Source organism: Phodopus roborovskii, unplaced genomic scaffold, assembly GCF_943737965.1.
Source record: "Phodopus roborovskii unplaced genomic scaffold, PHOROB, whole genome shotgun sequence".
Taxonomy (NCBI): domain Eukaryota; kingdom Metazoa; phylum Chordata; class Mammalia; order Rodentia; family Cricetidae; genus Phodopus; species Phodopus roborovskii.
Genome location: NW_026126480.1, coordinates 40,859,652 through 40,884,503, shown reverse-complemented (window position 1 = coordinate 40,884,503; position 24,852 = coordinate 40,859,652). Strand labels below are relative to the sequence as shown.

The following is a 24,852-nucleotide window of genomic DNA, read 5'->3' as shown; positions in this document are numbered from 1 at the left end:
CCTTGGGCACTGCTAACTAGTAGTGACTTGTCAGCAGACTGCCCTTCCGGATCCTCTTTAGTCCTAGCAGGAGAATTGAGCAGAGGCTACTATTTCTGTTGTCTGGGTGAGGGAGATCCAACTCTGAGGGGGAGGAGATGGTTGTATGGCAGATGGCGGTAGATCCAGGCCAGGACACAGCAGGTTGAAGCTGACTTGCTCTGTCCCCACCGAGTCTGTGCCTTTCATGGAAGTCTCAGGTTCATGGGTGCTGGGCACTTGAGTCTGGAGGCAGCCACTGCCCATCTGTCCCTCTGCATCTTAGAGGTGTGTGCCCTGCCTGCGCTCTCAAGCTCAGACAGATGTTCCCAGAGCTTCTGAGACTTGATGTGTCTTTGTTTCCTTAGGAAGCTGGGATATCCCAGTGAAAAAGAAGATGGGGCTTTTGGGTGGAGGGGTGTGTCATTTTGTCTTGCAGAGACAAACAGGTTTTCAACACCTCAGGGAGAAGTGAGACTAGAGAACTGTGGGGGTGGTGACGGCCAGGCCTCAGCCTGCTACAGGGCATGTTCCAAGGGTATTTCCTGTTGATACTGTCCTTGCCCGCACCCATTTCCTTTCCTCTCCTTGTCTCTGCCCTGGGCCCCCTGCTGGCTGCTAGCTGGGTGTGCTGTCTTGGTGCTCTAGCCTGCCTCTCTGAGGATTGACCCTATATGGTGTTTTCACCTGCTGGTAAAGCTCCTACTGAGTGTCTCTCTAGTGACATCTGGTGATGTTGTCTGCTTATTTTAGGGAGCTCTCTCTTGGGTCCATCCTCATGCTTTTAGGCAGGTGCTGGGGTAACCCCAAGATGACTCAGGACCCCTGTGGGTAACCCTGGCCTTCCCTGCTGCCTCCCTCCTCACTGTGGTGCTGGGGACAGATCCTCCCTCTCCGAGCCTCAGCACCACATTCATGTGTTGGTGGCTTCATTTCTCCTGGTTGTTATGAGGACCGAATTGTACCCTGGTGGAAGAAGGGTCCTCAGCAGGGCATCCTTCTGCTCTTCATTTGGAGCTTGCAATTGTATGCATCAACAATGCAACAGTGTATGCTAGGTCCAGGGCCCATGCTCCTCACCCCCTGGCACATGGAATGAAGAGCAGGGCTAGGCAGGTGTGGAGTCTTGCAGTGGCTTTCCATTAGTGATACAGTCAAGTAATTTAGGCCCAGATTTCTCGCTTATGAAGAGCAATGATGACAAAATTGGGTCTCTCTGGGAAGTGGTCCAGGTTAAATGACATAGTATTTCCAGAGTGTTTGGCACATGCTTCCCCAGGTTCCTCGCCCTCAGCTTTCCCTTCACCGTCGTCACTTTTTCTAGAACTCCCTCACTCTGACTAGAAGTTCCTGAAACAATGACACATTCCCAGCATCTGGAGCTGGGTCAGCAAAATAGACTCTATGCTTGGTTATGGCCCTCTGTCATGAGTGACCCCTCGGCTGCTTCCAAAGGTGCCCAGTGCCCTGGGGACTGGTGAATGAAGACTTACTTTAGAGAACGGCATTTGGGTGTCTAACCTCTGATTTGGCTTGTCACTGTAGGGAAGAAATAACCAGCAGTTGGCTAGGATCTGAACACCCATCCTGGTATCTCCCGCCTTCCCCAAGTGATCCAGTGAGTCATGCCATGACCACAGGCTTGAGATTCAGAGGGAGATCATGAGAATTGGCAGGCATGGGAGGGAGCAGCAGAGAGCAGCTTTGACTCCCATGTTGGACACAGGGACACCAGTGCATGGAGAAGCTTGTGCCGTCGTACACCTTATATTGTGCCTCGTATCTTTAGCCATTGGCCTCACAGTTCAGATGCCCAAGGCTGGAAGCCCAGGACAGTTTGGAGACAAAAAGTGCTAGCACAGCCATAGAGAGCCCTAGTCAGGGATAGGTGGCTCTCAGAAAGCAGTGTTCATTGGCTGTGTGCCTTGGGATTGGCCGCTTCTCTTTCCCCTCTTCCTCCAGGCACTGGAGGAGATACCTGGGGAAGATGTGTGAGCCCAAGGAGGGGCCAGAGCAAATATAGCTTTGGAGCCATAAAGGAACAGTCTCTAAGACACTTAAATAATAAGAAAGGTAGTCACCCTTCCCAGTGGGATGAGAGAGATAGAGAAACAATGACATTAAGACCAGAGTGGAGCTTCCCAGCCTTTGAGCCAATAGCACTGGGGCCTGTGCTCTTTGCCATGGAAGGGAGCTTTCCTGCTCTGTCCCGCTAGATGCTTAGAAGTGCCCCACCCCCTGTCTGTGACAGGTGATGTTTATTTGGAAGCAGTATCACCCAGGTTAAGAATCAGTAATGAGTAAAAGACCTTGACCCCCCTTTGGAAGCTGAAGCCATTGAGAGCCTGTTCCCTCCCTGGTCTAAGACAGGAAAGCAGATCCTTCTGAGTCAGATAGTGGCAGCGGGGAGGCACCTGCTTGGTGCCCACTCAGCCCAAGTGCTGCCCAGGGTAAGGTAGAGCTGGGCAGCACACCATCCTGCTCCCTGGAAACACAGTCTTGCTGCAAAGGTTTCTGTCCCTGGGACCCCCCCTCCCCCATTGTTGGCCCCTGTTGTTTCCACCTCTGAATCCATGTCCCAAGGTCCAAGGAAGATAGTGGCATTGTCCAGTGGCCTCTCAGCTCACTTCTGTTGGCTCCTGAATGATGCCAGGGTCTCCCCTGAGCCCTTGCAATGAGGCCAGGCAAGCAGGCTTTCTGCCAGACAGCCGCCAGCAGTGTGCGGCCCTGCTTTTCATAAGAAAAGGCACCCTAGCTCCACTGCCAAAGCACAGCGCCATCTTGTCCATTAATCAGGACTTCAGGATTCTCAAAGCAGTCTGAGTAACTGCCTGGCTAGAGCCCTGCTTGATTGCTGTCACCTCTCTGTGCAGCATTGGCTATTATCCCGCTGCCCCCACCCAGATACTATGAAGACTTCTGGAGATCGGGGCCACCCCAAAACCTCAGAGCCCGTTTAGATCTCAGCAAGAGCTGAGGACGCAACAGAATTTATTATTTTTATTATTGCTCTCCTTTTCCTTTTTTTTTTTTTTTTTTTTTTTTTTTCTGAATATAAGAAGATCCTAGGTTAGTAAGTCCCACTGTCCCTTGAGAAAGGCTGTAAGCATGGATAGGAGAACAGATCACAGGGTGGAGGTGATGATGTTTGTGCTTATCATGAACCCGAGGCCTCCAGAGAAATCTTGAGCTGTCTCAGCTTCCCCTCATCCAGCTCCTGACACAGGCCAAAAGTTCCCTTGAAGGCTAAGCCTGCTCATTCTGTGTAACTGCCTCCACTGTTGGTATTGTTGCCCATGGGCCTCTGCCTTGCAGGTGGCGCTCACGTGTGAGACAGACGTTTGGGACTCTAGTGAGTGTGCAGTACCACCCTTACCCACTTGGGAATGGATACGCGTTCTGGACAGCTGGGTCCTGTCTCAATGGGACTAGAGGAGGCTCTGGCTGGGAAAGCTGTCTCCTTCCCCCACCTTTCCACCCACCACACTGTTGCCTAGTCTTACCCACACCTTTAGGTCAAGCTCTGATCTCTCCAGAGCCCACCTACGGCCCTCTGGGAACCAGAATCCTGAGCCCTTCCAGCAAACCAGGGAGGTCCCTCCTGGGCCTCCTCTGTGGCCGAAACCTTTGAGCAGAGTGTTTTGGAGCCATTCCTGGTGGGAGGACTATGCATTCAGCAACTCGGATACCCTGCTAATTTGCAGAAGGCTGCTGAATGCCAGGCAGGTCAGCTGGAATTAACGTGTGCTTTACTGAAAGGACAGAGTTGCCACCCACATCTCCATCCACGTCTGGGCTAGGAGCTGCCCTGGAATTCTAAAGGAGAAGGAGGAGAGGGCAGTCCGCACTCCCCTCCCCTGTTAGCCCCAATCCCTGGGGGCTTTCGTTGGCCCCCAGAGACTCAAAGCTCCTTGGTTTGCTGGCAGAGCACCTGCAGGGCTGTGCCACTAGTGTTGCTAGGTTAGTGGCCATGGTCTCTGCTGTCACTGGAGGAAGTTGTAACCATGCTGAGCCAGCCAACTGGCAAGCCAGCTCTTACCAGTGTCCAGTTGGAGAAATAGGCTCAAGGTGCTTGGTAACCGGGGTAAGCAGCTAGGAACTATCCAGGCCCAGGTCCTTTCTTTGCCCAGCTATGACTCCCTGTAGTCACCACCACTGATGGGCCCTCTGACTATCCGCCAGGGGCACTGGGAGCAGGCAGTTGATAGAAGTCCCTGGAGACATGTCAACACTGGAGCAGTGTAAGCCACAGACTAGCCCATTCCCTTCTCCCATTCTTGCCAAGTATGGGAGCTTCTGGCACATGCAAGCAGCCCTAGAACGTTCCAGAGGTTTGAGAGACCAGGTTTTTCTAGAGTTAGATGTCCAGGTGTCCTGTGCCCCCCTGGAATGGGTGGAGGTTGAAGGAACCCATCCTCCCAGTGAGCACAGTTGCACCCCACCTTTCAAGCTGCCAGGGTGGGAACCACGTATTTAATTGGCTTAGTTTAGTGATGGAAGCTCCAAAGCTCTGGGAGGTGAATGGATTGCCTGGTCTTTGGAACCTGCTGCCAGTGGACACAATGTAGCCGTAGGAATGAAAACAAGAAAGAGAAAGGCCCACAGGCTCTGGGCTTTTAATTGGCACCATTCTCCCACTGGCCCTCCAGCCCTCTCAGGGCTCTGTTTGGGCCTCTGGGCCTGGGCGGTGAGAGCTGGAGCCTTTCACAGTTCAGACTGGTTTAAGTGGGCCTGTATGGAGTCCTGCAGGCATGCTGAAAGAGAAGGGCGCAGTCACCGCTCGAGCAGCCCTGGGAAACTGGTCAGCCACCTGCAAGTAGTGAATAGCAGGAGCTGCTGAAGCCGCCTGGCCTTCAGTGGCCCCGCGGCCCTGCCTTGCTGCAAAGAAAAGAGTTTTGTAAAGCCGCAATTAATGTTTCTCCTTCGATCCATTGGAACTTGCTCTCTTGCTTTCAGCTGGGCCAGTGGGCTCCTTGCCTCTCCATTAGCCTGGGTACTGCTGATGGCGTCTCTCAAGACACATATTCTTATCAGCCACTGAGGGAGGGGCCACTGTGCCTTTTGTGTGTCTTCTTCTCTCCCTCCCTCTCTCATACCCTCGAGCTAGTAGTGAGAAAATAGGGCTGTGTGTGCGATTCTGGTGGGACAGGCCCAGAAGTACTTCCAGGAATGCCAGTTTACACTGAAGTCTCACTTAGAGGGGACAGTGGTGGAGATTAGCAGGGAAAGGACTCAAGAAAATAGGAAGTAGGGAAGTAGTCAGCCTGGATACCAGAGATGTGTGCTAGCTTTAGGGACCCCCTCTAGACTCACCTCAGCCTGCCAGATAATTACAGAGACATCCATGGTTCCTACTTAGTTGTGCAGTGAGAACCAAGATGGAGGAAGTAACTTATCTTGCTGGCGTCGCCACCTTCACATCTGTGAGCGTCAGTCATTAGTGTATGTGTCTCTATGGGGCACTGACCTACAGGGTTCCAGTTAAGAGTGGACATTGCTACCAGAGGATGTTAGCCAGGCTGCCTGTGGTTGTGACTAAGCACAATGGCTGTGAATTAGCCTAAACACCCATCTGTCAGGACACCAAGGTAGCAGCCCCTCCAGGCTGGCTGTCCTGTAGGAAGGAGGCTTTAGCTTTGTGAAGGTAGCATCTAGGCCATACCAGGATGCCCATCTGTAGAGACAAAACTGGATCTCTGTTCCCCACTACCTAACCCTCAAAGCTGGCCTTTTTGTTTGTTTGGATTTTGTTTTGTTTTGTTTTGTTTAATCACAGTATCCAGAGAAGGTGTTGGCGTGAGAGTGAGACAGTCCCTGTGGACTTATCCACATGCATTGCCCAGCTTTCCTGTACTTCATGAAGATCTCCATGGCCTGGTTACAGGACACATGTGTGTGGCAGCCACACCCAACAGGGCAGGGTTCCCTGGGGTCTTCTAAATGCTCCGGGATGCAGGTGCTATGTTTCTAGGTCCTGCCAAGTTTTTAGGCAGAAATGAACAAAAGGAAAAAAATAATAAACCTATCAGGAAATGCACAGTTATATTGAGGTGTGTCCCTGGGAAAGTCAAAGCCTCAGAGATCCGCCCTGGCCAACCCTTCTAGAGCCTGTGGGGGAGCTTGCAAATGGGAGCACACAGAGGCCTTGGGCTCCAGCCTTCTTCATGCTCAGCCTTCTGCATGGCGGTCCCTGAGGTGAGCATCGCCATTCCCTTCATGTCTCCTTGAGGCACTCACGTGCATATGTGAAGACCGCTACTCCAGGTCTGTCTGGACAGAGCATGCTCTGGACTGGGCCAGGCTCCACTACTAAGGCAGAGCCCCCCATCATCAGACCCTTGAGGCTCTCCTGCTACCTTTCTTCCTGTCCAGAATCTCCACCTCTTGCTAAGATCTGTGCCAAGTCCAGCCTGCTATCAGTGGACAGTATGAAACCCTTACACTGCAGACCCCACCCAGACTTCCTGGGAATGTGGCACCAGGGGCTCCTTCTCAGGTTGAAGAAATAGGCTTTTTTTTTTTTTTTTTTTTTTTTTTTTTTGGTGAAGGGGCAGGCTATCCTGGCAGGTAACCAGTGGGCAAGAATCCAGGGATTCTCTTTCTCCAGGACACCAAAACAAAGCAAGTGTTTTATTTACTTCCAGGTAAAACCTCAAGAAAAGTGGCCCTCTCTAACAGGTCCCCCTATTAGGCAGGCTCAGAGGACATCAAGGAGCCACATATTTTGTCCCTGCTACTCACCTCTGGCTCTGTGGGTAGAACCAGCTGAGCCCAGAGAAGGAGAATGCGCCCAGGAATGTCCTACCACACCCGATGCCTGTGGCCATGTCCCCAGCCACTTACCCTGCCTGGGCACGCTGGGACATGCTAGCCAAGCCCAGCTGGATGGTGCCCTATGCATTGCCTCATAGGACTCGAGTGGTCAGTGAGAGCCAGTGCAGCCCTTCCTTCTTTACCACAGCATGCCAGATGCTCTGCCTCGGGTGGCTTGTGAGTGGGGCCAGTGGGCCCTCACTCTGTCTCACTTGGGATTTTTTTCATTATGCTTGGTGCAGCTGGGTACTGTTGAGTGTTATTTAAACCCTTTTGAGCCAAGCATTGCACATGATTTCATATGAGCTTGGGTACAAGCCATTAAAGTATGGTTTTGATTGTCCATTTTACAGACTGTAAAGAGAAACTCAGCATGCAGCCTCACTCTTAAGTTTAGAGACAGGTTGTACCCTACGTGTACTTCCCTTCTCTCCCGGACATCACACGTGTTAGGCAAGTGCTTACCAGTGAACTTCACCCCTGTTCTTCAGCCATCGGTTTCGACATCTCATTAATTCATCCACCTGCCCATCCATCTTTTATCTAGCAGGCATCTGGGTGAATTAATGTATACTGGTTCTCTGGCTGAGGTCTATGTAGGTGACAACCCACTAGGATTCTGGAAACCTGGCCAGGTGTGGGGCTCCAGCATGGATGGCATTGGGTTTCCTCTGCTGGACAGAGAGGCTCTTCGGGGGCTTGGTTGGGGGCAGGGGTGATGAACATTTCAGTAACCTATGAAGTGTGGTGCACTTCCCAAAGGTAAGAGAATGAGTAGTTGCTATGAGGTCAGTAAGGTCAAACCCTTGGAAGCACTTTTCCATAGAGAATAGAGACTCAGAAAAGCTAAGTGTGCCTGCTGACCCCAGGGATGCACGTAGAACACTATTATTATTTGACCCTGAGCTGGAAGGGAAACAGACTGCCAGCCACAAAGGACAGCCTTGAAGGGCTGGGGACTGCTTCTGATTTATTTTTGCTCAGATGGATAGGTCACAAGAATGAGACAACTGTTTCCAAAATACTTTTCTTTAGGAATCAATTTGCCCTCCCCACTTGAGTCTAGCAGTTTGTACTTGGTCTCTGTATCTCCTCTGAAGGGGTAGAGATGTGACAGGTGGGCCTGGGGTCCATTACCACACACACTGAAAGCGTAGACACCAGCCCAAGTGTCTTCCACATCTGTGCTGAAATATTTTCCCCAGAACCCTGTGACAAGCCAGAAGATTTCTCTTCACTCACTCTGGAGATCTTCTGGGTGAGCCAGGTACTGTCTTTGGAGTCTAAAAAGCAACATTTCTCCCCCAGGACAGGAAGCCCTATACATTCTAGTTCTGGGCAGACAGGCAGATGCAGCAAGAACATTGGAACCTCACGGCAACAGTGTCCACTGGGGGTGTCCCCAAGCCTATGTTTTGTAAAAGGACCCAGTGGCCATGCACAAGGACTGTGGGCCTTTACCATAAACAGGCAAGTGTCCACCCAGGTATTGCCCACCCCCAACCCCGGTTTATGTGGTCTTTCTCTTGTTTTCTCCATCCCAGCTCAGATTTAATTGGTGGTGTTAGGTAAAGAAAGCTGGGCATGGTAGGTTTTTTGTTGTTGCTGTTTGTTTTGGGGTGGTTTTATCCATATATTTTTGTGAAATTCTTACCAATAAAGAACAGAAAAGAACTTTGAAGGAGACATACCAAAAAGATTTAATGTGGAAATGGGGTGAAGGCTTCTTTCTTAAAACATACAAGCTGACTGGAGATTTTTGTCCTTCATCCCTAACTTAGGGTGCCCTCACTTGAAATAAAAAGCTATACAGACACATTTTTAGGGTAGTATGTTCAAGTTTGGGAATTAAGAGTAGTATACAAAGAAATCCTCATATTTTCCAAAGGCTCAACTGTCTGTCACTGTGACAAAAATACCAGCGATAAACACCTTACACCTTAGAAGGAGGAAAGTGTTAACAGGCATGCTTGCTTGCTTGGGTCTGTGGCAGCACTGACTCATGGCCGAATGCATAGCAGGAGCGGCCTGTTTAGCTCATGGCAGCTGGGAAGGGAAAGGGAGGAGACTAGGGTCCCAGTTTTCCCATCAAGGGCATGGCCCCAGGGACCTAGCTTCCTAACACTAGGCACCACCCTCTAACAGGTTTATCCACCTCTTCCTGTCTGGCTATGAATGCAGCTTAATACAAAAAAATTTAAACCTACTTAAAATACTATGAGATACCTTGTAATTTGTTTGTTTACTTTTTTTGGTAACTTGGTAGTTTGGTAACTTTGTAGACTACAAACTTTGTAGATTGTATTACATGTCAATAGTTGGACATACCACCAAGGTGCAACCCCCTTCCAATAGTGGCATAGGCTGGGTGGGGTCTGGGCTGTCAACATGTGAACCTTTAGGGGACATTCAGCATCCAAATTAATTACGTCATGCTCCTAAGGCCACACAGAGATCATTAGTCATTATTCTCCATCCTTACACAGAAGGATTTGAGCTGTACATCCACATTTGCGACTATGTCTCATAAGTGTTGGTATCTGGTCTGTATGTGGGTCCAGGTACCATGTGCATCCCTGGAGCCCATGGAGGCTAACAGAGGGCATCATATCCCCCTGGGAATTGGGGTTACAGGCAGTTGTGAGCCACCATGTGGGTGCTGGGAATTAAACTTGTTCTCTGGAAGAGCAGCTAGTGCTCTTAACAGCTGATCCCACATCTCTTTAACCCAGCACCCCACAGGTGTTTTTGTGTCTTCCGTGAGCTGCCTCCTCTACTTTTCCAGCTAGCTTCACTCTGTGGTTAAGCCTGCGTTTACCTAGCCCCACTCATGGCACTGACCTGTTTCCAGTCTTCTTCAGTTGTGTTCTGCAGTATGTGTGACTTCTTTGGGATGTGGCAGCTGTATCTCCAATAGGATGCACTCTCTCCGGTAGGGTTGCCAGTCACAGGTGGTTGGGTCCATGTCACAAGAGCAGAGTGATTGTCCACATTTAGATAGTCCGCTTTCTGCCCCCTTCTGGTCAAACATTAGGTTTTTACCAACCATATAGGTGGGTATACAGCTGCACCCTTTGTCCTTCCGCCTCTCCTAACCACTTTTGTGACAGGGTCTTGCTATGGAGTTCTGGTTGGCCCAGGACACTATGTAGAGCAAGCTGACACCTTAAACAGCATGAATTCTCCTGCCTCGGATTCCCACTGCTGTGCTGTAGACCTGTACCTACCACAGCTTACGGCTGTCATTTTCATTTGCATTTCCAGATCAGTTGGGTGTCTTTTCACATATTTAAGAGAGCATTTGTGTCTCTCTTCTGTGGTCTTTTCTCTGCTCTTTTTGAAAACAGCTGTTGGTCTTTCTCTTCCCAACTGAATATTAAGGAGATTAACTTTGGTTGTGGTTTGAGTTACAAATATTTATTTGTAATTTGTTCTTTGTTTTCTGACTCTGGCATGCTTGCATTTTACTGGGATATAATTCATATGCCACACTACTCATACATTTGTCGTGTACAATGGGTGGCTTGTAGCTTATTCACAGAACTCGGTAACCATCACCACATCTATTTTTAAAGCACTCTGTTGCTTCTTAAAGCTGAGATGTGCCCACCGGTCGTTATTCCCCAGCCCCTGGCAAGCACTGGTCTGTGTTCTTTCTGCAGACATCTTTATCCCGGTCATTACGTATAAACAGAATCACACCACACACATCCTTTTATGTCTGGCTTCTTTCAGTCTGCACACACTGTAGCATTCTCGGTTCCTCATATTTGATAGCTTTTGCATCATTTTTCCTCTTTGAGCATGATGAGCGATGCACCAGAGGTGCTAGGAATGGGTTCCTACAGGGCACACTTCACCTACCTCAGAGCCGAACTGCTGGATCTCACAGAAGCACTGAGTTTGACATTTTAAGGAACCGACAGACTGCTCGGTACAGTGGCTCAGTGGCAGCATCGTTATACATGCCACCTGCTTTTGACATCCTTTGACATGCATGTTTGCGTCATGTTTATCTCTTTAATGGCTCTGGATTTTGAGTTTTAGAAAGGACAGTCAACTGGCTTCAAGATTATAAAGCAGTTCTCCCGTTTCCTTCTAGTCCTCTACGACTTCATGTTGTGATCATTGCTCTGTAATTTGTCTTGTCCATGCTGTGTATGTGGAACCACTCTGCTCCTTTTAATGCACTCCCCATTTGTCCCGACTGGAAACCCATCTTCTCCTCTCTGCTTTGAGACTCCATTGCTACCAACCGTATATTATGCTGTGTCTACTTGGAACTTCATCTTCTGCTGTCTTGGTCTCCACTGATAAATGCATTTGTTGTGCCTTTCTGGCTCTTGAGGCTTTGCATAAACATTATTTGGTATGGGGTGATCTGGTAGCATTAGCCTGTATTGTTGGCTATAGAACTTTCCAGGCTCATGTGTCTGTTTATTTTCCTATCAAAAATGGAATAGCTGGCATGGTGGCACAGGCTTGTAATCCCAACACTGGAAGGCTGAGGCAGGAGAATCAAGGGTTTGAGACTAGCTTGGATGACACAGTCAGACCCTATCTCAAAACTCAACAAACTATAACCGTGCAGCTCGAGACCACAGGTGCAGGTGCAGGTGCAGGCCTTGGTTGGAGCTTGTGAACTGACCTGTGGAGAAGCGATGCCTTTTTCAGATTGTGTCTTTCCATCCCCCATGCAGGGAGACAGTGTCTGTTCAGTTCCTGTTGGATGCTCTGTAAAGTTGTCTTTCACACACTTTATGCATTCTTGGACATTTATTCCTAGATGTTTTATCTTTTGTGTAGCTAGCCTGTCTTATTGGTCTTCACTTGGTGTTTTTTTTTTTTTTATGGAAACTAGGGCAGCTGGGTACAGATTCTGAACCAAAGCTGAGCTTTTAGATGCTCTGCTGTGTCCTGCTGTGGGCCACGTAGGTCCTCTGAGCCCAGGCACAGATGGACAGAGAGTGGCAAGGAGCAGTTGGCCCCTTCCACAGGTGGTCTCCATTCATTTAATCATCCACAAAGTCTGGGATTTTGTTTGAAGTTCTCACCTGGTACAAATGAGAAACTGAGGATTGGAAGCTGAATGATCTCACAAGGTCCCAGTGGGCATATCATATCAGAGATTCCAGCTCAAGTCTGCCCAGCCTTTTTGCTACACTGTGCCCTGCCTGAGTAACGACACCCCCCCACTGTGTGTGTGTGTGTGTGTGTGTGTGTGTGTGTGTGTGTGTGTGTGTGTGCGCGCGCGCGCGCGCGCGTCTGTCTCTCATCCTCCTCAGGCCTGTTCCAGAGACCTGAGTGCACATCCATTTAGCTGTGTAAGTCCCTCCCTCCTTCAGTTGTGATTGGCCCATCTGTAAAATCTGTGAAGTGGAATGACCGACTGATTCTGGCAGAGACCGGCTCACTTTTCCAGGACAGATTCCCATTCTCTGAGTGATGGTCCATGGATATCCGTATCTAGAATGGGGATACGGGGCTCCAGAGGTGGAGCTGAGAAGGCCCTGGTGCACATCAGCACTGCTGCCTGGCTCCAGTTGCAGTGTTTTAGAACACACAAGCTTCTAAGACAGCTAGGGCCCTTCATCCTTTCTCAGGGACCAAGGCCCACCTCTGTGCCCCAGAGTTGCTGTGGAAGCTGCTCATGGACATATTGCCAGCCAGTTCTGCCCTGAGGGCTGTGGGCCCAGATAGCATTGGCTTTGGCCCCCAGCCAGGTCCCTGTGTGCTTTGGAAAGGTCCCTTGATGTTTGTTAAGCAAAGAATCCTCTTCACACCAAACTGAGCAAAGTGGTTTCACAAACTCCTTCCTGAGTTTGTGCTGAGTGCAGTGTTCACTGCAGAAACCTAATGTTTGTTTTCCAATCGTGAGGGCTCAGGGAGGCCCTTGAAGTTGGCTTCCACACCCCCTGGTTTCAGGCATGCCATCTGCCATTCTGGGGCCTAGAGCAGGAACAGCAACCGTCATGTGTACTGTCGGGTGCCAGCAGATTGGGGACACTGGCTAATTGCCATTCGGGAAATCAAGTACTCTTCTTGATAGCAGCATTCTAGGTTTGGGCCCTTCAGTAGTTACACTGTGAGGCAGCCCCAGAACTAGGCTGTGGAGCATGATGAGGGTTTTCTGTATGGCTGGCTGAGAACAGAGTGCAAAGAGGAATTTGAGCTCTGCTCCTAAACAGGGTGTGTAAGGTTGCATTCAGTAGGGGAGAAAGAGCATGCCAATGGAAGGAACGCATTTCGAGTAGGCGCTGCATCGTCAGAACGGTTGGCAGCAGAGGGGGACTGCCCCAGTGATAGGCCTGGCTTCTACATAACAGGTGTTTACTGCCCCCATCAGTCTGTTGGCTTCTGGAACCTGTGATCTGGGAAGAGCCCGGAGTCTTTGGTGCCAAACCAGCGGTGCTATAAGGGCCCCTTTGGCCCACCTCTTGCTTCAGTTCCTATTCTCAGTCCTTGGCACCCTGGCTTTCCCAGCCAGGCTTTCCAGTCAGCATTTCCCACATTCCTGAGAGTAAGGAGGCCAACCAGGCTCAAAAAGGCCCAAAGCACTACACAGAGGTGGACTGAGCATAGTGTTGTGTTGTTAACCCTGCAAAAAACATGGTAGCCTTTAATCCCAGTATTCAGGAGGCAGAAACAGGTGGATCTCTGTGAGTTTGAGGCTAGCAAGAGCTACACAGTGAGATTCTGTTTCAAAATAAATAAACAAAACCAAACCCGAAGAAACTACATGCTTTGTCAGCCCCAGCACAAAGGAGACAGAGAATTTGTCTCGTGGCCTATTGTTTTTAGGTACTTGCACAGTTCTGTTGTGCAAGTGTCTGCTTGGGGAGGTAGTGCCTCCACTCAGGCAGATCCAAGGGCCAGCCTCATGCAAGGCCAGCTGAGGCCAGCTGCCTACCTGGCCTCTCAGACTGGCCTTGTTGTTTTGGTATCTTAGAAGGATTTGAGGTGGCTCTAAGACCTATAATATAGAGAGACCTATAATGTTTAGGGCTTTTATCTTTATGTGTATATCTGCGTGCGTGTGCGTGTGTGTGTGTGTGTGTGTGTGTGTGTGTGTGTGTGTGTATGTATGTATGTTCAGATGTATGTGTATATGCATATGTGTGTACATGTACATGGAAGCCAGAGATTAACTTTATTAGGTGGTGTTCCTCAGTTGTCATCCATCTGCTTATTTATCTATTCATTCATTCTTTTGCATAAGTATGCATGCTTTCATGAATTTGTGTGCACTACGTGTGTGCAACAGCTGGGGGTGGGGTGGGCAAAAAGGGCATCAGATCTCCTAGAACTGGAGTTGCAGGTGGTTTTGTGAACGGACATATGGATACTTGGAATCAAACCCAGTCCTCTCCAAGAGAGGCAGCTGCTCTCAACCGCTGATCTAGCTTTCTAGCCCCCAACCTTGTTTTTTGACAAGGCCTCTCTCTGATTAGGTCATGCTTGCTAGCCAGCAAGCCCCAAGGATCTGCCTGTCCTTGGTCCCTAGCTCTGGGATTACAAGCATGCACCACCACACCTGGCTTTAAAAAAAACAAAAACAAAACAAAACAGGGATTGTGGAGAACCAACTCAGGCCCTTGTGCTTCTGCAGCAAGCATTTTAGTGACTGAGCGCTCTCCCCAGCCTATAACTTTTTTTTTTTTTTTTTTTTTTTTTTTTAATGGGTCCATTAAGAAAGGGAACTGGCCTGGGAAAGAGAAGCAAGCATGGCAGCCTTGAAGAGTGGGGGCTGTGGAGGAACTGGACTTTTTTTTGTTCAGGAGAAAGCATGTTTGCACTTGGCGGACATAGCCCATTACCACCAGACGCTGATAGCCGCCTCGTGCAGCAGCTGTGCTTAGAACACTGGCTGCTCAAGGGGTGGTGTCTCCAGCAGCCACCGATCCCCAGCAGATTCAAGGTGATGGTGCCCAGGGCCCAGCAGCAGCGTCTGCCCAGGGTGTGACATTCTTGCTCTGGAAGGAACAGGAACGGAGGAAGAGTTCCAGGGGAGGAGCACACCTGGGAGCAGATGTGTGACAGACCCTGTGGCCACACATGCCGAGTCTTAGGTACTGTGTTTCAGTTCCAAGAAGCAGAGCTTGAGTTGGGGATTATTAAGCAGTGGATGATGGAGGGAGGGCTTTTGAGGAAACTGTGGTGGGGGGCAGGGGAGCGGACAAGACTTGAAAAGGCTGTGTAGAAAGGCAACACAGGAGTTGGGCCTCTGCCTAGGGCTCAGGTGGCATGGCCAGCCCTTGCGATGTCATTCCACTGGTTGCAGGACAGTACTTCTTTCACCTGTGACAGGCCATCTTGAGCTGGGGCTGCCCCTGTGAGGAAGCTATGCTCCATGCTTCTTAGTCCCCAGGCATTCTAGAAGGGACAGCTGTGAGCAAGCAGCAGCCAAGCAGTAGAGAGTGGGTGCTTTTGTGAGCCAAGGGAATTGGTGGGACATCAGCAGCCCACCCCCTACCCCGGTTTGCCTCCACTTGCATTTGCATTCCTTAAAAAGCCCACTGAAACAGGTAGATCAAAACCAACCGTGCACTTCCCAGGTAAGAAGCCAGAAACAAGACCACAGGGCACCAAAGAAGCCCAGAGCCTGTGGCTCTAGAATCTTGGTTGCCTGTCCTCTTCTGAGGCCTGCAACAGGGTGAGAAGGACGCCGTGCCATCTGTTCTTAGGCATACACGCCCCACCAGCTGGCCTGTCTGTGTCCCCAGATGCCCACTTCTAAGTATGAGGGACAGGGCTTATAAGCTTGGGGCCCTTGGCACCCAAGCAATATTCCCTGAAGAGGCTTTGCTGTCATCTGCTCTGCTCAGGCCTTACTTAGCCTTCCTTGTCACTGCTGAGGAAACAGATGGTTTGGTAGCTTAGAAGATCTCTCTGAGTCTCCTGTCATGCTTGACATGTTAGCCCATAGCACCTGGAGAAGGGAACGAGCTGATCTGGCACAAGGCTTAGCAGGGCAGTTACCCTGTCCAGGCAACAGGGACGGAGGGTATGTTGAGTTGACATGTTTCTCTCCGGGTGGGGTGGGGGTGGGAGTTGGGATTCAGCTTATACCAGGAAAGCAAGGATCCCAGGAACAAGGTGATTTCATCACTTCTCAGCCCAGAGTCTCCGATCCAGAAGGAAGATGCTAGAACAAGTCTATGGAGAGAAAGGCCCTGCACTGGGAAAAGAGGTAGCAGTGTTTTCTGATTAGCAGGCCCAAGGAGGCTGGGGCTGGGGGCTGAGCCAGAGACCCAGGCTAGAACAGCAGCGTGGTCAGTGGCCTCTGTTGTGGCTGGCTAGAGCTGAGGTCTGCTTGGGTTGGTAGAAAAGCTCTCTGGGCATGGTTGTGTTTTACAGTCCTTCTTGTGGATTGTAAGAGTGAGCTCAGTGCCTCTGGCCATTAGCCTGAGGCCATAAGGACAGTCCCACTGAGCTTGTTGGCCAAGCAGGCCTGTAAGAAGTGGGGAGCCCATCCACAGGCCTCAAGAACAGAAGTTGTTGGGTGAGGCAAAGTATGTCCTAGAGTAGCAATTTCAATTTGAAATGATATGTTCATGTGGCTCTTTGAATTTCACCATTCTGTCCTCCCCACCCCCACCCCACCCTCCCACACCCGCCAAAGCCTTTTTGAGGGTGTACAGGCCTCCAGGCTAGCAACAGTCCCATACAGCTCTCATTCTTCATGAGAGAGCAGCCTGAACTGCTAGGAGAGGGTAGGCAGGCATGCCGAGAATACAGCAGGCCTGAGCACGGGTAAACTCTGTGTCTCCGCCTGGGTGGGCTTACTAGAGATGGGATTCTGGACACAACAATCACCTCCCCCCCTGTGGCAGCCACATTATTCCCTGGCAGGTGGGGCATGCCACCAGATGATGGGGCATTCAGTGGTGGCTCTTGTTTCACTGTGGCCAAATGACTGAATTTTGAGTCATCAAAGTTTTCCAAGTGGCACTGGCTTGGCAGGGAAGGGACAAATAGACGACACTGAGAAATAGTGGGGGATTTCTGTGGTGTTCTGTGCTTTGCTTGGGACAAAATGCACCACCCAGACCATGTACCTTCCCACCATGCTATGGAGCAAGTCTCAGTTACTACAGACAGTTGGGAGAGTGGTGGCCCCAGGGTGCCCTTGGCCACCCATATTTATCAGACAGACTGACATTCAGGGGCTGAGTTAGCTTTCCTAAAGCTGTGATGCCATATAAGGCTGACCCGGCTTCTGAAATGGATGGTGGGACCATGGCGCTTTTTAGGTCCAGCAAATGGGTCCCCAGGACCCTACTATGGGCTGTGTCCCATGCTCAGCATAACAGCTTGTCTTTTCACTGTAGCATCAAGCTCTTAGAGACAGTCACTAAGGAAGGAACAGCAGAGTGGACTTCCGATTCTAGAAGCGGGGGTGGAGGGGGTGTGCCTGCACTAAAGGGGTCACATCTGCTAGGAATTGCTTAACCCCAGGTGATGCCTTCTCGTCATTCTTACATGATGAATGGGGAGATGTCCTTCCTTAGGTCTTACAGCACTGACCCCCAACTTAATGAGGACTGTACCCCATGACCTAAGCACCCCCAGTGGCCCTACTTCTTAATGCTTTAGGCACTGACGTGACTTTGGAACACACAGTCTGACCACACATGCTGATACACTGACCACAAAGTTGGGGCCTATTAGCTGTACCTTAGATCACCTGTTGGGCAAGATCAAGACGGAGAGCACGGTTCTGTTGGCCCCGGCCTTTGTTCACTTTACAGCTCACAGTGAACAATGAGGCATGTTCTGGCATCTGGCACACTGAATAGATGTGGGGATACTCAAGTACTGTTGCCATCACCCATCCAGCACGGTCTGCGAGAACTGAGACACTCGGGTGCTAACTATACATTGCTGTTTATTCTTACACTCCTATTGAGGCAAAAAAGATAAACTGCATAGCCAGGGATGCGGGAGGGTGGGTTGAGCTCTGTGGGCTCCCGAGTCCTTAACTAGTCATAGCCTCATCCCTAGGCCTCTTCCATCCATGCAGTCTGGCCCACAAGTCCCTGCCAGTGCTGAGCCAGCCTTATCTCTTGTGCCATGCTCTGTCTCACTCAGCTCAGGCCATCAGCCTGAAAGGCAGAAGGAACCCCCGAGGCGTATCCAAGTATTGCTATGCAAGGAAGGAATGCATTCTGTGGCTGTGGGGTCTTCTGGCCTGGACCTGGACCTCGGGACCAGGAGGTGGCCCAACCTTCTTTCCTGAAACCCAGAGCCGAGCCCCTCAGCACCTCAGCCTGTTTCTTTCTCTTTTATTTATTTCTAAGTATTTATTTATTGGGTACATTGTATGTGTGTGTGGGGGGGTGCTCTGTGATGAGTTTATTGAAGTTGGAGTACAACTTTTGGGAGTCAGTTCTCCCCTTCCACCATGGAGGTTCTAGAGATTGAACTCAGGTCATCAGCCTTGGTGGCGAGTGTCTTTATCTATTGAGCCATCATGTCGGCCCCTCCTTCCTGCTTTAATTGAAAGATTCCAAGAAAAGCAAAGCTATCAGAAGGGTGTCAGGACAATGTGTGCCTATGACTGACGGGCACAGCCACCTACCCCTAGAGAGGACGCCCTTTATCTTCTGTCTGTTGAGCCTGTTCTAATAGCCCATTTACTGTGGCTGCCAGAGAATAAAACCCTTCAGCCTTCGACAGGATTGGGGCCCTTGGGACAGGTCTGTGCCTTCCATCAGCAGCGGCTCTGTTTAGGTTCCTATGCACTGGGGAGAAGCCAAAGCCTGCTCGTCTTTCTCCAGTTGCTGCAGGGCCTTTGAGGGGAGTCAGCAGGCCACGGGTGTTCCTCACTGCCACAGCCTCTACCCGTGTCTGCTTAGGAGCCCCACAGCTGAGCTGTGCAGTGGCGCCACTGTACGGTGTCAGGGCTGACACCCTGCTCAGTGGCTTTAAAAGGACTGGCTTCCATATTGTCTTCAGTTAGACCTGGTGCCCACCAGGGAGGGGCTCTTGTGTGGCCACACGTCCTCTCTGGGGCTGTTGGAGGTCCAGCAGTTTAGGTGGGGACTATCACATCTCTTTCACCTGAGGCTGCCTGGGCCCCCAACTGGTGAGGGCTAGAAGCCTGGCCTCCCCCTGCAGATCAGTGTGGGTCAAAGCCACTGCCCTCTAGACAAAGCATTTTCAGTATCAGGCAGGCGGGAACCCAGAACTCCTATTAAACCAGGTCCCTGGGTGATTCTGAATACCCAATGGGGAGAGCAGATAAAGACCTCCAGCACTGCCCTGCCTGTTGCTGGTCATGGGAAGGGGGTGGGGTAGGGGATATGACAGCAATGTAGCCTAGTGATGGTTCCATCTGACTCAGCCCCCTTCCCATAAGAAAGGTGGCATGTGTCAGCGAGCTCACTACCACCCTGGTCTGAGTTTCTGAAAGGACATGTGGGATCTGGGTCACTCACTCCCTGGTTTTATTTAATACATTGTGGCCATAAGTATGCATGTTGGGGCTGGAGGCATAGTTGAGTGGTAGAGGGCATAGTTAGCACACATGAAGCTCTAGATTAAACCGTGAACACCACCACCAGGAAAAACAAGTTTCTGTTTTCACACATTCCCCAAACTGTCTTCTTAGACTCAGTCAAAGCCTCAGATTAAAAAAAAAAAAAATATTCAGGAAAAAAATGTATCTGCACAGAAAGTGTGAATGACACAGTATTAGTAGCTGCTGTCTGACAGGGCAGTCACATCATAGCAGGTATTGTCATTATCCTAGAGCTGACTGCACATCTGGGATGAAATGGCCTTAGCAAGGATCAGACACCTTGTTGCCAGGCCACCCTTGCCAGAGTCTGAGGTCTCCTGGAAATGTCACAAGTGGACCTGCCTCAGTGCCGGTCACATCAGAGGTTTGCCCTTTATGTACTGACTGTCTGCAGTTGTATACCTGTTGAGTAGCCAGGGCTACTTCTTTATGGATTGGTCTCACACATAGTAGACTTGCTACAGCCCAGCAGAGTAAGTGCCAGCCAAGCTTTGTGGGGCATTGTGGGGTGTGTGGACTGAGGTTCCAGAAGGAGACTGGGCCCTTCCCTGACCAGTATACCTCTTCTTCCACAGAACTGTCAGACCTTCAGCAGCCTCAGTTGCCTGAGCATGGGGGTGGAAGACCACAGCTCTCAGAGCCCCCTTGCCCTTGTCAGCAATACCCGATCCTGGACCGCATTGCTGTCAGCCTCCAACCCAGGGGGCAGGACCCCTGCCGGGACCCCCGTTCCAGAGCCTGTTCCCCACTCCTTTGATGATCACATCCCCTGCCAGGAGGACCTATCCTGCGAGGAGTCGGATGGCTGCAGTCTGGATGAGGGTTGCTGCAGGAAGGGGGAGCTGGCCACAGCCTGGCAGGACCTTGGAGCCTGCACGAACAGCCTCTGCTCTCTGGACGGCGAGCTGGACATTGAGCAGATAGAGAACAACTGAGGCGGCTGTGGACCGAGGCCTGTGGCAGAGGCTTTGCCATGGATGGGCCTTCCTCCAGGCCTTAGGTGGTCACTCCAAGGGGGACCCTAGCTCCTGGGCCTGGGGAAAAAGCTCCCAAAAGGGAGCCCACCCGCTTCCCAGGGAGCAGCTGTCACCCTGTAGTGCCCAAATTTGTGAAGGCAACTTGGCCACACCTCACAGGCAACAGCTGGCCTCCTGCCAGTTCCATGGAACTACTGTAGCCCAAGAACAGGCTTTTGGTTTGGTCTCCTCTTTGTTCCTCATCGAGTGCTGGGTAGCCATTCTCCAGTAGGGCTGGGCCAGCCGCATCCCTCAAGCAGGGTGCCAGGTGGCTGAGCCTGCTGTGGCCTCGCTCAGGTTCTATCTGGGGAGTTGCCCAAAGCCTCCTTTTACTTAGTTTACTCCGTGCCTTCTCTCCCGGGTCTCCCTGCCCCAGGCTCAGGAAGGTTCGGGAGATGCCTCCTGTAGTGACACCAGACCGTGTGGCCTTAATCCATTTGGGGCACTGTGCAGGGATTCTGGGGATAATCCGTGTCCCATTTTTCCAGGCCAGGGATAGGTCAGGGATGACCAGAAGCCATCCATACTAGGCATTTGGTAGTTGTGTTGACTGAAAAGTGGGCCCATGAGTTCTCCCGTGGCACCAAGAATCACCCATACCGCTGCCAGAACAGGGGCTGCCTTGGCAAGGCTGGTACTGGCAGCCTTCCTACTCTCCCCAGTCCCTGAGGGCTGAGTTCAGTGGATTCTGCTGAGTGTAGAGATGTCAGTGACAAGATGACCTTCATAGTGTCCTCAGGAACTACTAGCAGGTGCAGGAGATTTGGTCCTGTGTACATTCCTGGGCAGAGGGATGCCTGCTGCCTGCTTTGCAGGCTGGCTACTTTGTAGGCATCCCTCTGTAGCAACCTAGGCTGGGGGCCTTCGAGTCTCCACAGCATTCCTAGCACATTTTTGCTTGTTCACAGACACTGCTGGCTTTAATGAAAGTGTACTACCGTCAGCTTCAAGACACCCCCTCCCCCCAGTCCACTGATGTGAGCCTTAGCGGCCCAGCCACAGCATGGGCTTGAATCATAATCCCCCTTGCTGCTCCTCACTCCCAGCATAGTTCCCAGAGTGCATCGGTTGAGGCAGCTCCCAGAGTCTTTCCTGCAGACATGCTTCAGGGTTCTGCACTCTGAGACTCTGGCTTCTAGCAAACTTGGCATCTGCTGCAGACAATAGCAAGTGGGCTGGCTTATACAAGTGGCTTGTTTTCCCATACGGCTAAAAATAACTGGTGCATTCTCTTGAGTTCATGGACATGTGATGTAGGCACTTTTGTAGTTACTCTGCTGTGCCTACCCTCTGAGGTTCCATCCTCCACTGGTTGAGACCAAATGGCTATCTTTCTCCTAAAGAAAGACCTTGATGGGAACCTTTTGTCTAAACTTTAACTTGTCAGTCAATCAGAAGGAAGGCTCAAGTTCTGATGTGTAGGCAATGTTTCTTTAAAATCAGACCCAGGTTGGGCAGTATGGTCGGTACATGTGAAGGTGGGACACCACTGGGACTTGGAGGCACTGGAAAGCCAAAGTAGAAAGCTGGTGAAGGCATGGCATGTGAGCCCTGCCTGGTGGGTCACGGAGGCCATACTTTCTCTGAGCAAACCTGGAGGAAGGTAGTTGAGTGTGGGAAGCAAATACCAGTGCCCTGAAAACCCACAGTGAGAGGCTCTGGATCTGGAGTAGCCTCACAAGTCCCTAAAGCCACCCCTCACGAGGGATGCAGAATCTGGGCCCTGTCCCCTGGCCCATTTCACACAGCCTGCTAAGGCCAAAGGGTAGGTTAGTTGCCAGCTGCCTCTCCTGTGGACTGTGACCAGAAACTCCTGGTGGAGGGTGTGTCATAAGGCTGTTGTAATGGATGACTTGTCTTTAGACTGTCTTCCTTCAGCCTGATGGCTAAAGGGCAACTTCATCCTTCCTCCCTCTAGGGCGTCATTCCCTGGGGTAGGGACTGGCCCTTTCCAGCTTCCTCAGGCCCCTCTGGACTGCCCTTGTCCCACTAAGGCCTCAGTCCAAGTCCTCAGCATGGTAGCCAGGGAAGATGGCAGGAGCCTTTGTGCTCCTCTTCGTTTGCTTTCTGACATTGTTTTAACTGAACAAAGTAGGTCTTACCTAGAAGGTGCCCATTCGTCCTTCAGCAGCCATGCTACCCAGACAGACTCATTCACTGGCCCCAACACCTCTGGTCTTGGATCTCTTGGAGGAAGGTTCCCCTGGGAGGTTCCCTCTGGCTCCTACATGCTTGGTGCCACAGGCAGCAATCAGACCGGTTCACCGCCCCCCCCCCCAGCACTGTGGCTTCAGCAATCGCTGGCTTCAATATGGGCAACATTAAAGGCCTTACTTTCCTCATCCTGCCTGTGAGTGTCATCCCCCAAAGAAGCTGAGCATGTACTTGGCTACCCACTTGCCTAGGGAGCCCAAAGGTCTAGAGCAAGGCTGTGGTGCGGCTCCACCAGAGCCAACTAGGGGAGAGGGCCAGCCATCTATCACATCTATCGCTCCAAAAGCCACTGAACTGACAGAGTTGCTCTCTGCAGGTACCTGACCTGAGTTCAGGGTAGTAGCCTAGACAGTTTACATGACTGCCCACGCTTGCCTTACTCATGGGTGGTGGAGGTCGGCACCCATGGGCTTCCTCATGCACAGTCCCAAGAACTTGTTCTGCCCACACATGCAGCGGTTTGTTCTCAGAAAGCCTTACTTTATTTTTTTTATTTTATTTTATTTTTATTATTATTATTTTTTTTGGTAGCAGGAGAGTTTTCTAAATTTGTATGCAGAAAGAAAAGTTAAATAAAAGAAAGGTCCATATTAAACAGGAACACCCCCCCCCCTCAATTCCCAGATGGGTCGCCTATGCAGACAGATGGCATTCTTTATCTTGGGCTCATTCAAGGTTCACAGCAGTAAGAACTCACCCCTGGATCCTACACCCCATTTCCACTCATGTGGTTAAAGTTACTTGAATGGTGGCCACTTAAAATGTAAGCCAGGTGCCAGGGCTCAGGGACCCTCTGCCCATGCAGCCCACGATGCTGCCCCTTGCCACATCCATGCTGCTGGTCAGACCCCTCCCCTTGGTGCCAGGCCCCTTAAGGAGGAAGAGAAAGATATTTTAAAATTGCAGACTGATGAAGCTCCTGTAGCCTAGGTAGGATAGCCTGACCTCCTAGCATAGTCTCATTGGCAAATGAATTGCATTGTCAGTGCAGGGGGGATTGCCCAGGGGTCAGAGACAGATGGGCGGGCAGGCTGTGCTAGGACCATGTGTGCTGTCCCAGCCAGGTGGCGGTGGTGGTACTATTTCAGGTAGTATGGTGACTGGTGTGGTGAGTCAGCGGCCCCCACCAGAGCAGCAGTCCTTGGCAGCCTGTGCGGGGGTCTTTTCACAAGCCCCTCCATGCACCGCTGCCTGCCTTCCCTCCCACACAGGCTCTAGTCTCAGGAATTTGCTTGTTACTTTTACTGTGTAAATAAAGCTTCCTGGTCCAACCCCCAGCTGCCTGGGCATGACTGTGTGGTTTTTGTTGGGTGCAGCGAACCAGCAGTTTCTCCTGTCCCCCCTTGCCCATGAGAGTGTTGGCTCTGGACTGGGAGGACCACAGGGTGGACATTCTGTCCCTGTGCCCTGGGGGGGGGGGGGGAGGATGCAGTGTACAGTGACTGTGGGAACAACTTCTACAAAGGGCTAGCTACAGCCACCTTCACAGCCTCAGAGGAGGAGCCAGAGACTCTCACTGGCGTGGGGCATGCTGCCTTGGTTATTTCTGAGGTGAGAGCAAGAGAAGAAGCTGACCTGGCTGAGAGACAAGGTTGCCAAGAAGAGTCCAGCAGGGCCTGGGCAGCCAACTTCCTTCTCCACAGAGCAGCACTGAAGGCTGTATAGCTGGGCTGTCAGCTCAGGGCCTCTGTCCCCGCAGAGGGCAGCACAGTTCAGAACTCTGATTCTTGGGCTATGGAGACACTAGGGCACACAGTTCACCTGAGAATGTACACAGCCCCATGCTCACCCTCCAAACTGGAGACCTGGGTAACTAAAGCTCAGGAGATGCACTGTGTCTGCCATCCTGAGGACCCAAGTGGAGAGCATTTAATTTCTGTCACCCAATGTTGGTCCCTATCATCTGGCCTTGGAATGTTCTCCCAGACCCTCTGCTCCGCTGTGGCCAGTGTCCTCATCTGGAAGAGACATCCTGGAATACTCGTCTGCTTTGCTTTTTTGACAACGGATCCAACGTCAAACGAAATGCTATGTGAGCATGCGACTTAAGAAAGGGGGGGAGGTGGTGGATGGAGAGATGGCTCAGTGGTAAGAACCAAAGGCCCCAGATTCAGTCTTCAGCACCCACAGAGCAGCTAACAGCCTTCTGTAACTTGTTCCAGGGGATCCAGTAGCATCTTCTGGTCTTCCTGGCTACTGCCTGCATGTGGTTCACAGGCACATGCAGGCAGGACATTCTTAAACAAAAACTAAACATTTTAAAAGAAA

The 24,852-nt window shown here is 51.0% G+C and overlaps 1 protein-coding gene across 5 annotated transcripts in view; it reads left to right on the top strand.

Moving 5' to 3' along the window:
• Fam53b (family with sequence similarity 53 member B) overlaps positions 1 to 23,861 on the top strand; it is a 103,047-nt gene extending 79,186 nt beyond the window's left edge. For all 5 annotated transcript variants that reach the window (XM_051193190.1, XM_051193191.1, XM_051193192.1 and 2 more), the window contains exon 5: positions 19,930 to 23,861. In XM_051193190.1, coding sequence (XP_051049147.1) covers positions 19,930 to 20,289 — 360 coding nt within the window. In that variant the 3' untranslated portion in view covers positions 20,290 to 23,861. The remainder of the gene's footprint in view (positions 1 to 19,929) is intronic.
• The last annotated feature ends 991 nt before the right edge of the window (positions 23,862 to 24,852 follow it).